This window comes from Squalius cephalus, assembly GCF_949319135.1.
Source record: "Squalius cephalus genome assembly, chromosome: 5".
NCBI classification, from domain to species: Eukaryota; Metazoa; Chordata; class Actinopteri; order Cypriniformes; family Leuciscidae; genus Squalius; species Squalius cephalus.
In genome coordinates, this window is record NC_137126.1 from 28,208,624 (window position 1) to 28,222,163 (window position 13,540).

Below are 13,540 nucleotides of genomic sequence, written 5' to 3' on the forward strand. Positions count from 1 at the left end.
AGCAAAATTTCCACTTAAAGGACCCAGTTGTTTTTTAATCTGTATATTAGAAGCAGGTGATCCAAAAACTACAATTTCGGTTTTGGAGTCATTCAATGTTAAAAAATTGGCTGCCAGCCAGCCTCTTACTTCCTCAAAACAGTTCAACAAAGACTTCATGTCATAATTATCCTCATTTTTCAAAGGGAGATACACCTGTGTATCATCCGCATAGAAGTGATATGGAATATTGTGCTTTCGAAAAATCGAACCTAAAGGGAGTACATACAGCGAAAACAACATTGGGCCCAAAATAGACCCCTGAGGTACACCACAAGTTAATGGTACAGAAGAGGAAGAAAAATTCCCAACTTCCACAGAAAATGTTCTATCAGAGAGATACGATTTAAACCAATTCAATGCGGTACCTTGAATTCCTAAGCAGTTACTCAACCGTTCAAGCAAGATAGCATGGTCAATGGTATCAAATGCAGCACTGAGGTCCAGAAGGAACAAAATTGCACAGTTACCCGAATCCACAGCCAGCAAAAGATCATTCAATACCTTCAGCAAAGCTGACTCTGTACTGTGATGTTGTCTGAAACCAGACTGAAATTTGTCTAACAAATTATTCTCACTTAAAAATACCGTCAATTGATGGAAAACAGCTTTTTCCATTACTTTTGATAAAAATGGTAATTTTGAAATTGGACGATAGTTATCTAAAATATAAGGATCTAAACTGGGCTTTTTGCGGAGTGGATTCACTACTGCATGTTTCAGGATTGATGGAACAGTGCCTTGAGATAGGCTGCTATTTATAATAGTTAAAACAAAGGGTTCAACTACACATAACACTTCCCTAAAAAGACGAGGAGGCACCACATCCAAGGAGCAAGAGGAAAGCTTCATTTTCTTGAAAAGCTCAACAAGAAAAGTAGAAGAAATAGGCTCAAACTTAGTTAAGCAGGCCGAACATGGGTCATTAACAGGTGCGTTAAAATCAAACTTGGGGATACAAGAACGAATAGTATTAATTTTATCCACAAAAAAATTCAAAAATGAATCACAGATTGTAGATGTAGCATCAGGAAATGAGAGTGAATTTGGATTTAGTACATTGTGTAATGTACTAAACAGGGTCTTTGGACTGTGTGCATGCTTTGCTATCAGGCTAGAAAAATATTTTTCCCTAGCAGCCTTAACAGAGTGCTGGTAGCTCACCATGCAATGTTTCATAATTTCATAGGATACTTGGAGCTTATCTTTCTTCCACTTTCTTTCAGCTTTCCTCCATTCCTGTCTGGAGGCACGAGTATCATTATTAAGCCAAGGTTGCAACCTTAACTTAGATTTCTTAATTTTAAATGGTGCAACTACGTCCAAAACATTACCACACAGAGTGTTAAAATAATTAAGTTGATCATCAATAGACATTTCTGAGAATGAAGACACAGTAAGGCAAGCATCACTAAAAAATGCATCTTCGAAATGTTTAGATGTGGCAGAATTAACAAACCGGATTGGATGATCAGAAGACTTAACATTAACCTTTGAAGTATTGAGTACAGTTTTAAACAATACTGGCTTATGATCAGATAAACAGATTTCATCAACTTCTATATTACTGACAGAGAGACCTGCTGAAATCACCAAATCAAGAGTATGGCCTTTTTTATGAGTAGCTTCTGTGATAGACAAAATGAGATTAAACGAGTCAATAATTTGAAGAAATTCCTTAACCAAAGGATGAGAGGGACAACACACATGTATATTAAAATCTCCTAAAATTAATAATTTGTCAAAATAGGGTACCATAGAAGATAAAAAATCTGAAAATTCCTGCAGAAACATCTTATTATAATAGGGAGGTCGATAGATCAAAGCACAGAGAAGATCATTCTCTGTACTTATCTTAAGTACTTGAATTTCAAAACTGCTGAAATTATCCACTGGTAGTAAGCGGCACTTAAAAGTGTTCTTAAAAATTGTAGCTACTCCCCCCCCCCCCCCCCCCACCACGACCCGATGTCCTAGGAGAACTGACAAAATTACAGTCATCAGGTGCCGCTTCAGCAAGAGGGCCAAGTTCATCACAATTTAACCAAGTTTCGGTTAGAAACAAAAAATCCATATTATGTGATGAAAAAAAGTCATTAATTAAAAATGTCTTATTTGAAATCGATCTTACATTCAACAGAGCCATCTTTACAGTCGTTGGTTCCGTAGATTGAGTCAGTGATGTTTCTGCGCCGCCGCTCAACATCTGTGAAGGAGCGCGATCAAGAGTTCTGAGGTTGCCGAAGTTTACCCCAGCCTGCGGGCTTGATTTTAAATATGCTTGATCCGGTAACAGTCTGAATGCCAAATCCAAGTGCTGTGGCCAGAGAGGTATGAGGCACGAAGGTCTTAACTCAGATGTATTACAGTAATAGAGTAATCCATCGTTAGAGACGTAGGCGAGAGAAGTAGCAGAGAAAGATTCCAATGGTTCAACAACACGATTGCGACGAGCTTTCCTTAATCGCACCATAGTGCCACCACGCTTCCCGCGTCTTCTCGCCCGTTTCCTTCTGTGCAAAGAACAGCCTGGGACTCGACAAATGTCGGATGGAAGCCAGGCTAAGAACGGCGGATTAGAAGATCCGCTTTCTCGTTCATCATAACCATCGCGTCGATAGTCTACAGCCAGAGTATGAATGTCAAGAAGAGATTGGCGATCATATGTAATTAAAGATGTAGCTTTATGTGCTGACAGGCACATAAACAACACAGTTACGAACAGAAACAGCGGAACACACTGCACACACATAAAGCGACGGCCTGCCGATAAACACACTGGCGCCATCTTGTCACATAAACAGATTATTATTGTGCTAATGTGTAAGAGTCTGTCTGATTGGCATATAAAGCAACATCACTTTTTTAATGTGAAATGGATCATGCCATGATAATAAAACTGGTGAGGGATGAATTCATTTAAAAACAAATTATTCAATTTGTGGCTGTCTCCACAAATGGTTGAACAGAAAACACTACAGAAATGGTAGAAAAAAAGTGTATCAATTTTGCAATCGGAATTTATGTCAGTACAAAAGTAACATTTTATTTCATATAATCAATGCTTTATTTCAAATAAAGCAGTTTATACACATATATATGTACATTAGTATGTATTTTTTGGTCATTTGGCACCTTTTGGCCCAGACTGTGTCATTCCAGCCATTCAGTTTGGAAGTGGTGATATTTTTTTTTTGTGCAACGTGCATCAGAAAGTCTGTCAACGTGAGTGTGGGCACTTTATCTGGGGCAGTAAATCCCTTATCTCAAACTAGACCATTAACTGCATTTCAGATGTTAAAGGCTGAAAAAATGTGTCACAGATCTGATCTTCTGGCTCCCTGTGTTTCACATTTCAGTACAAGTGTCAAAGTGCTCGAAGAAACTCAAGTGGAAACGACAATGATTGTGAGGTGAGACTTTGTGTGTTTGACTGTCTGCATGTCTCTTCTTGAGTGTCACTGTTTTATTGGGTTTCCACAGTCATGAAAAACATGACTCATTATTCACAGCCAAAAAACACTCATTCACTCATATTTATATTTTAAGAAATGCATAAAATGGTAAGGTTGCATGTTTTCTTCAAATTCAATGGTTAAACTCTCTTGTAAGCATCTTGTCTAGACTTCAAAATCATAAGACAGACTAGTTTTTAGTATACATTTGTTTCATTGCCCATATGGCTGATTGCAACATAGGCATATAAAGTTAAAGAATTTCCATATTCCTTAAGCACTGTCATAACCAGTTTTTTGAAGAAAATATTTCATTCTTCATCCACCACAGAAATATATATAGTCATCAATAGCTACGTTTACATGGAGACCTTTTGTTTCAATCGGAATGAATTCATTCTGATTGATGAATCCAAACGTAGTGTTTACACGAACGCTAAATAAAGTGATTTATTTCTCTAGTTATGCTCAGCTTTTCATATTTCATCAGCTACAAATCTGCTTTTTTTGTCAGTGCAGTCAGTCAAGTTCATTGGAAATTCATTGGAAACCTTGGTTTTGTACCCCTGTCTGACTCTGTAAAAGTACAATATAACATTCACAAAGTTTATGAAGGAAGGAAATATCTGTGTAAAAAATGTAAAACTGACCATCTCAGTCAGAAGAAACTGAATCCATTTCATAATTCAGGATTGTTTCAGGAGTGTTTGCCGTGTTTACATACGGCAGTTTTTTCTAGCATGGCAATGTCTGTGTTGTTGCAGGAGGGAATGCGGTCTAATGAATTCACCACAACTCTCACTGTCTTTGGCCTGAAACCAAGATCAGGTAAATCTTTGGGTCTATTTACACTTGTCACTTAATGCGTTTTTACTGATCAGATAGCTCAGCGCATTAATGTGTCTCTGCAAAACGAATATAAATCCGATCATCAATTCCCACACTATATGCAAGTTCATCAGAGTTCACGTCACTGAATGCAACATATGCACTGCAGTTTAATTATCATCACTGTTGTTGAGCTTTCAGGATGTGACGCATCTCAAACCAGATCAGATTTAGATCTGTCTCGAAAGCGTTTCAGAGAGTATTTATACATGGTCTTTTCAGATCTGACAGCTATCCGATCGCATGCAGTAACCAGGTGTAAATAGGCCCTTTATTTCATATTTCTCATAATTTGTCTTTTTGTTTTTAATCTTGGTAATGGTATTGCCAATGTTTGTTAGCTTTGCAAAGCATTTGCTTTTCAGCGCAAGTAAGCAATGAAAGTTGTATTAATGTGTTAGACAAAAAAAAAAACAGTTTAAAAAAGTTTCTAGCAATTACACTTGAGTCAAACAAGCATCATGTCTGAAATCGTCTTTGAAGCTCTTTACTACATTAACGGTGCTTTTCCCACAGATATCTTATTTAGAGACTGCACTCAAATTTTATGATCTCTATCATTTCAAAAATTCTTGTTTAATGGGAATTTAGAGGTTAGGAACTGCACTTCTTTGGAAAGATATCATCTTGAACTGTGGTCTTGAACTTTAGTGATACCAAGGTTTGTAGTAATAGGTGGTGTTTTTTTCATGACTTTGCAATTCAGTGGAAAGCACAAGGAAGGCTTGTGCTTCCTGTCTCACAGAAGACAATGGCAATTGACCAGCATACAATACCAAAACCGCTTGTTATCAGTCTCAATGCTTCCCTTTTTATCATTTGAGTCAGTAATATGTTTGAAATATTAATATCTTGTGCTCTGAGACCCACAAATAGCTGCTGTAGAAGTAGCGCTGCTGTGTGAACAATCAATAAATCACCTGTTTTGATATGTTTATCATCTGCATAATACAGCATAAAGACATCAACAAAACAAATCAAAACATGCTTCTCTATATTTTTTGTTTGTGTAAATTAGGCCTCATACTATAGCAATGAGAAATTGGTTTACCAAGTGCTGTGAAAATATGGAGAAATCGAGAAGTGTGGTTGTTTAGGCCTTTTAATGGCCATGTAATGTAATTTCATCCAGTAAATAACGTTCTGGCTTGAACAAAAATACCACAAACAGCTGAAAACCATTTGAAACAGTAAAGTCTATATCTGAGATCATTTATGTTTTGTTTTTTGTCGTCAAAGATTTATTTGTTTAAACCAGGGCTGCAACAGCAAATTGCTAAAAATATGAATTATGGAGCTGTTCAACGGTAAATTTCATTACTGATTAGTCAGATGTGCATGAACATACTTGATCTTTGAAGGGCAGCCATGGGAGTCCTCTAAACTTCCCCTGTTATAAGCTAATGCTAATGAACAGACAGGAGACACTGAGTGACCAGGTTTACACAGTGTGCAGATTTAAAGATTTACCAGACTCAAAGATCTGACAGGTTAGTTGTTAAAGGAAAGCTTAAATGAAGAGAAGCATGATGATAATGACTATGTGTTTACTACTCAGCCTTCTCCCGTGGAAATCGTCAAGACTTAAGCTCCACAGACCCAAGCTTTACCATGAGGAGAAAGATGGAGCACCTCAGGGAGGAGATGGAGCAGATCAGACTCCTGCGGCAGGTCAGAATTCCACCGTAACATTCCTCTGGCATATTTTACAAAGTTAAAAAAAATATAATCAAACATGATGTCAAATCAAGCTTGATTCATATCTCTAGATAAGCCAAGTGAAACACTCAAAAACATTGTTCTGTTTTTCATTTTAGCCTAGAGGTTTATTTTGTAAAAATTCTCTTTAAATTTCTTATTAGTGTTTTTAAATCCACTTGACATAAAATTGATTTCTTGCTTTCTTTGGACAGTCTTCTATCTGCTTTATGTTTCTACTTGTCTCTGTGGAGTTCTCTTCAATAGTGTAAACTGCACTTGCTAGGTCATGATGTAAAAAAAGGACGATCTATTTCAGGCAGTAATTCATACCACATAATTAGACAGGCTGGAACAAACGTTTCCTATTTAATTCTGAGGAAAGGAATGAAGATGAAGTGTTGAAGCGCTGTATATATGGAGTAAAAACATTTTTTGATGTGCGCTTCACATGGGGAGCGCTATTTGAGTCACTGCCTATTTAGAGCAGTTCGGTCCCTTATTGTGTAGGGTTTACTATACTATATAGGATATATAAAGGAAATATCATTAAAACATTCTATATGACTTACTTTCACTTTTGATCCATTTAATGCATTCTTACTGAATAAAAGTATTAATTAAAAAAATATTCTTAGTGACCCCAAGCTTTTGAACAGTAGTGTATAATATTACAAAAGGTTTTTTTTTTTTTTTCTATTCTGTAACAAATTTACACTACTGTTTCTTTTCAACATTGATAATAAGAATAGAGCTGTCAAATCGATTTGAAAAAACTTTTATGTTAGATGTGATTAATGGCGATTAATCATTTTGACAGCACTAAATAATAAGAAATGTTTCTTGAGCATCAAATCAGCATTAGAATGATTTCTGAAGGATCATATGACACTGAAGACTGGAGTAATGATGCTGAAAATACAGTTTTGATCACATGAATAAATGACACTTTAAAAGGTATTCAAATTGAAAACAGTTATTTTAAATTGCAAACATATTTCACCATATTTCTGCTGTATTTTGGAACAAATAAATGCACCCTTGGTGAGCAGAAGAGACTTCTTTTAAAAGCATTAAAAAACTTTTGAACGGTAGTGTGTGTGTGTATATATTCACTTTTTTTACAGTCTATGATACACACAGACACACACTCGCAGTGAAATGCTTGCTTGTCTTTGCTAATGATTTCCGGTCATCTCCAATTTCCACCTCTTCTGCCATGTGCTGTCCTTGGTGGTGAAGAGCGAATGTGATAGCCGGAATGACTGAACAGAACATGGATGATTCTTGGTTCATTCATATGATACACCTGTCTCTTATTTGGAATCAAATGAGGATGTTTTTTTTTGCAGAACCTCGAGTCTAGGTTGAAGGTTTTGTTGCCAGATGATGTGGGTGCTGCGCTGATGGATGGTGTTGTTTTATGCCATCTGGCCAATCACATTCGTCCTCGTTCCGTGGCCAGTATTCATGTGCCCTCCCCTGCGGTGGTAAGTCCCACTGAATGTTTCATTCAGACTTTCTTGGATCTCCTTTTCTGATAATAATTAATGAAATGTCTTAGAGTATTTCTGGGTTCAAATTAGATTTTCTGCACCTTTGTTTAGCATTCAAAACAATGTTGTGTGGATCTGTTTAGTGCTAGATACTCTACTCTCTGAAGGTTTTTATAAAGGACATTGTCTGTGTCTGTGTGTCTTTAATAGCCAAAGCTGAGTATGGCCAAGTGTCGGCGGAATGTTGAGAATTTCTTGGATGCTTGTAAAAAGCTTGGAGTGACACAGGTATGATTGCATGATGTATCTGTTTTCATCCGATATCTGCATTTTTTTTTTTCCCGATATCAAATATTTAATTGATTCTACATATTTTAAAATTACAACATAATCTTGTTTTTACTTAAATGGATATTGATAGATGTGAACTAGGGCTGTCAACGAATATTCTAAATTCGAATATATATTCGAATAGTTTTAAAAAACAGGAATTCGAACGTGAAAATTAATATTCTAATGTGAATTTCGAATATGGAAAAACACGCCCGCGGAAGCAGAGGCGCGGCTGTCTGCTTTGCGAGTGGGCGCGCGCGCTGCCTGAGGGACAGGTCACACGAGTCGCACTGTCTAGCACAGCGTCACTGCTGAAAGTTGACTGTGCACTAAAAAGACAATGGAATAAATTGCAGTCAGTTTTTCCTTTTTTTAATACAAGCACCAAGAATGTAAGAAGCCTTTTTCTTTTTTAATAGCACTTTATTTTTTATGAACCTCAGGGTAAAATTTCTTTGTTGTCACATTTCTCGGAATCGTGTGCCTCATTTTATTTAACGTTAAACAGAAAAGTTCCATGTTTACCACAGCACAGCTCGCTCGGAGCGTTCAATGTCGGTTCTATACTGTAAAACTTCAATTAATGTAAATAAATTTGTTTCAATCACTGAATAAAGCCTGCTATATTTGGGACAAGAGTCGCGACCTTAAATTGCTTGCACAAAACTCTTGATCAGCACTCAACATGTGCTTATTGTTGTTGTTAAACCGTTATGCGCAGAGAGAGCGTGAGCGCGAGGGCGAGAGAGATAGAGAGTGCCTGCGAGTGAGCGAGAGTGAGGTCTGCGGTCTTGGCCATTAGTTTATTTACTTGGTTTTGTGTTGGTAATACATTGTCAAATATGTTTAAACTCAAATTTACTACCTATACAAGTAGTTATGTCTCTTTGTATTAATTTGTCCTGTTATTGACGTAATGCGCGTCATTGACAAAATGCGCAACCAGATGTTCGAATAGTTCGAATATTCGTGTGTTTTTTAGAGGGAATATTCGAACGTCATTTTTGAGCAATTTTGACAGCCCTAATGTGAACATGTTGAAGAAGTTGTGCATTCTTGCAAAAACATTTTAAGTTGAATGTTTATCCATATGTCATACACTATATATTCAAAGGTTTAAGGTCAGTAAGATTTTTTAGAAATTAATACTTTTATTCAGCAAGGACACATTACATTTACCAAAAGTGAGAGTAAAGCTATTTATATTGTAAAGGTTTCGGTTTCAAATAAATGCTGAATCTAAAAAAAAAAAAAAAAAAAAACATATCATGGTTTCCACAATAATATTTGGCAGCACAACTGGTTTTGACATGGATAATAATAATAAATGTTTCTTGAGCAGCAAATCATCAAATTTAAGGGTCATGTGACCCTGAAGACTGGAGTTATGACTCCTGAAAATGTAGCTTTGACAGTACAGGAACAAATTTCATTTTAAAATTTCAATTATTATATTTCACAGTATTGCTGTATTTACTGTGTTTTTGATCAATAAATGCAGCCTTTCAAAAAATTCTTACCAGCCCCAAACTTTTGCACAGTAGTGTACATTATGTAAGGGTTAATGCCCGACGAGGTGTCCATTGTCAGGATGGTTGCCTCCGCCGAAGTCCATTAATACCTGACAATGGACACCTCGAAGGGCATTAACCCACTTATACCATGGTCACTTGCCAAATAACACATTTTTAAAACATTAGTTTATATTTTAATTAGTTTTACAATCGAAATCTAAAGTTTTTACAAACAATAACTTGGTTTCCCTGGTTACGCCTGACGGTTTATTTACTAGGTGTCCTCTATCACTTTTTAATGGACACCCTGCAGCCAATCAGAATCGAGTATTCACCCAGACCATGGTATAAAATGTTGTATTATATAAAAATATGTTGTATTTTTGTTTTACTGTGTCATCATTTTTAGGCCTAAGGTAGGCCATTTATCTTATTGATATTATTTATGTATATTTATGCTTACATTTGCTTGTGTGTTCATGAACAGGACAAGTTGTGTTTGCCACATCACATCCTGGAGGAGCGAGGTCTGGTGAAAGTTGGTGTCACTGTACAGGCATTGCTGGATCTTCCATCATCAAAGCCCAACCAACTTTCAACCATGTAGCATCGCTGGATCATGGGATGTCCACTTAGCATCCCTATACCCTGCCTTACCACCTCATCCTCACTCTTCACTCTCAGTGCTGATCTTTGACCTATTATGTGGAGGTCATGACCCTTCACCTAAATCAACTGTGGTGAACAGGCCGGCTTCCCCCTACCTCTTATAAGCCTCTATGGAGGGGACTAGACAGTTTAAAGCTCCAATATTGTGCCCTATTGGAGGGAAATTGTACTTTAAAGCCACTCATTTCATTCTGAGGGGAAATATCTGTTTCTAGTCCACGACTGGCTATGCCGTCTTAATGCTGGACACCTCAGTCTCCTTTCTTTTGTATCTCCTTCTCATCTCTCTCGTGTTTGCTCTTCTCTTGGACCGGTGAGCCCAACAATGGGCGAGGACAGGAGAAAATTATGCAGATTTCTGGCTGATTCTGGACCAGAGGGAAGGTGTTATATCAGTGCCATTCCAGCCCTCTCCTGTATGAAGTCACTACGAGCTGTCAGTCATCTAGTTACATTCTGTCTGTTGTTTCCTGTATTGTCTGAGGAAATAAGTAAGGGAGAGACATGTATTGATGTGCATGTAATCACAATCAGACCAACAATGAGGGCACCTGGAAAGGACCAACAAAGATGTTGCCATAAAAAAGCGATCATGGCTGTCATAATTGTTAATTTACTGCAGTCAGGTGAGTCATTTATAGAAAGTATAAATTTATTTCCGCATGCCTGGACTGTTTTGTTTGAAACGTGAAGACACTGTCCATGTACATACAAGACAAAGGCTTGTTTGTTCTTTTACATACTTCCAAAAATATTTCTTAATTATGACTGGTTTTCCCACAGGTTTTATTTATTGCTTCAGTTCTCGTGAACAGCCTGCGTGAGGAATTCACAACAGAATTCCTGAATGTTTTGCACGTGCCAGCGTAATTGCATTGTGCACTAGAATTTGTATTGTTTGTTGTGCAGGTATGAATAATTTCAGCACTAAAAATAGGCCAGTTTTAAATATAGCAACACCTAATTATAATCACATAGAGTAGAAACAGTCCATTTATTATTGATACACACTTGATTGTATGGATTTAAATTTACAATCAACTAAAGGCTTGATTTAAAAATAATGTCTCATAGATAAACAAATCTAAATAATCTTTGATGCCTGGAAAATGTAATCAAGTTGTAAAGCATTTGATGTGCTGCAGTTCGTCCGTCAACTGAAGCGGTTTAGAAATTTTACTATGTACAAATAATTTGTATTTGTTTTATCAAGGAATTTATTTATTAACCTTTATGTACTTTTGTATGTTTTATTTATTTCTTTGAGTTCTATTTACTTCTTTATCAACCTCTGAAACATTAACTATTGCCCAAAAATCTGCAATAAAATTCAAAACGTCTTGAGGAACGTTTGGAGGTCACCATCTTGAAAGGTTTTAGCACTTTAAGTTTCCATTTCTACATTTACATGCACACCAGAAAGCCATTTATTGTGAGAAAGCTAATTAGGATCAGATGAGAAAGAAACGTTCACGTTTACATGCCTAGTTTCATCACTTTACTTACGCATCAGTCATTTTTATGTTACTTGAATTGTGCTGTTTTTTTGTGCACTCACCAAAAAAATAAATAATGCGTTTACATGACTGCATAATCCACATTCTCATTACGTTTATATGAAAGTAAGAAAATGGCCGCTAATACAGAGCATGTAAACCCCAACCTTCATGTCTTAGCCTGCTTTCTCGTAGTAAACGGATTTATGGTGGGCATTCAACATTTGCCTTTTTTTAGCCTTTTCTGCTCACTACCTGACCATTAGCCGCATCATTAGCTGTAACGCTTTACCGAACAAGAAAAAATGTAGGGCGGGACTTGATTTTGTCCATTAGGAATTGATTGGATGGTTGTAGTTGTTTTTGCTGTGATCTCTGTGATCATGTGATTGATCTCAGGTTGTCCCGCCCTCACGCCAGTAAACGTCATCAGAGAAGAGTTGTCGCTGCAAGGGTGGGGAAGTGCACATGGATTTAAAAAAATATAGTTACATTCTTTTACCATACATGACTATTTGCCATATTTCCTTTAGAAAACTACAGGTATTTTTTTGCTTATTGCTGTCATGTCTGAATAACCACTTCAGGCACATTTTGAAAGCTAACTTGTTGATGTTTTGAAGAGACTGACAAGTCATTGATTTATGCCTTTCCAAATCTCTCAGTATGCTCACCTGGCAGTAGGAGCAGCTGTTGACAACTTTTCTGGAAAGTTTTGGGACCTAAATTTGCAACGATTTGTAATGTTTCACTCCCCTACCCTAGTCCATATACAGTAGCTTAGCAGCTTCTGATTCAGATCCAAAGCTTGGTGTTGGATTGATGACAGCAATTCCTCAGTTTCCTTGACACAATCTCACCCAATAATCTAAAATGTTTTCAACAGTTCTTCTTACAAAATATGTTTTCATTAGTAGTGAATACTTTCACTCACACCCATTAGATAAGATCTGTGAATTCCATGTTAGATCAGTTTAAAGTGACAGTTTCACATTTGGTTGTTTCTAAGACTTTCCAATTAGCCATCTGTCATCCTCACATCCATGTACGCTGTCACTTGCAAGATTCCAGAAACTGGTTGCCTGGTACAAGGTATAAACTGCATACTACTTTTTTATTAATATGCTATAGTACTCAGTATGCTACAATAATGACGGAACTGTAGGAGAGATAATCGTTGCCATAAGACCTTAAATTGAAAATTTAACGCTGAAACGGGTTTTATGACAGACTTATTGCATTGTGGGACAGCTCATACTGAGTATGCACATTTACACTATTGATTGTGAGGAGTATGACAGTATGCTGTTTTGATGAAAGCCATTCTCGTGTTATTTTTTGTCCCCTTTCACAATCAAACTCCATTTTAGCAAAGCTTAAATAATCTCACTTGTCAGCTCTGGTCCTCATTCATGTTGAGAAAATGTTCGGTTTGTAAAAAGAAGTATTGATTCAAAAGTAATAGACAGGAGATGCCTCCTATGCAGTGCGTACTGTATGTATAGATGTTTTTGTATGACATAACTGGATTGCATGTCTGGATCATACCATTGTTCTTGTACATAATCTCTGTTTCAACACATTAGGATGTTTCTTAAAAAGGAAAACACCCGGAACATTTCAGATGTCAAAATACTGGAATAAAACGACATTTTACAGTGTTTCATTGCGTCCTTGACCTTTGCTTTGTGCTTCTCCTTCAGGAATAGTTCTTTACATAACAGGGGAGAAAATACAGACACAACTAATAAGCAATGCTTCAAAATATCAAGCAACAAATTTGACCATTCATCTGTCTGTGTCTGCTACATGATTCAAGAACTCTGAATCCATTTCCAAGGAAAGCTAATAACTCTCTTCCAGAGAATCAATCACAGAGAAGGCATGGGATCAGGAAGGAAGTGTTGTCTTCTCGGGTTACACGAATGAACAAAGATTCGCAGACACTATTA

General features: G+C 36.8%; 1 protein-coding gene across 7 annotated transcripts in view; it reads left to right on the forward strand.

Moving 5' to 3' along the window:
- The window catches only part of lrch2 (leucine-rich repeats and calponin homology (CH) domain containing 2), a 90,555-nt gene extending 77,306 nt beyond the window's left edge, over nt 1–13,249 (forward strand). For 6 of the 7 annotated variants that reach the window (XM_079872769.1, XM_079872770.1, XM_079872771.1 and 3 more), the window contains 6 exons: nt 3,399–3,452; nt 4,259–4,322; nt 5,941–6,053; nt 7,433–7,570; nt 7,787–7,864; nt 9,911–13,245. In XM_079872769.1, coding sequence (XP_079728895.1) covers nt 3,399–3,452; nt 4,259–4,322; nt 5,941–6,053; nt 7,433–7,570; nt 7,787–7,864; nt 9,911–10,030 — 567 coding nt within the window. In that variant the 3' untranslated portion in view covers nt 10,031–13,245. Of the gene's footprint in view, nt 1–3,398; nt 3,453–4,258; nt 4,323–5,940; nt 6,054–7,432; nt 7,571–7,786; nt 7,865–9,910 lie in introns of all 7 variants that reach the window. The other variant, XR_013821373.1, reaches the window with a different exon arrangement.
- Nucleotides 13,250–13,540: the final 291 nt, after the last annotated feature.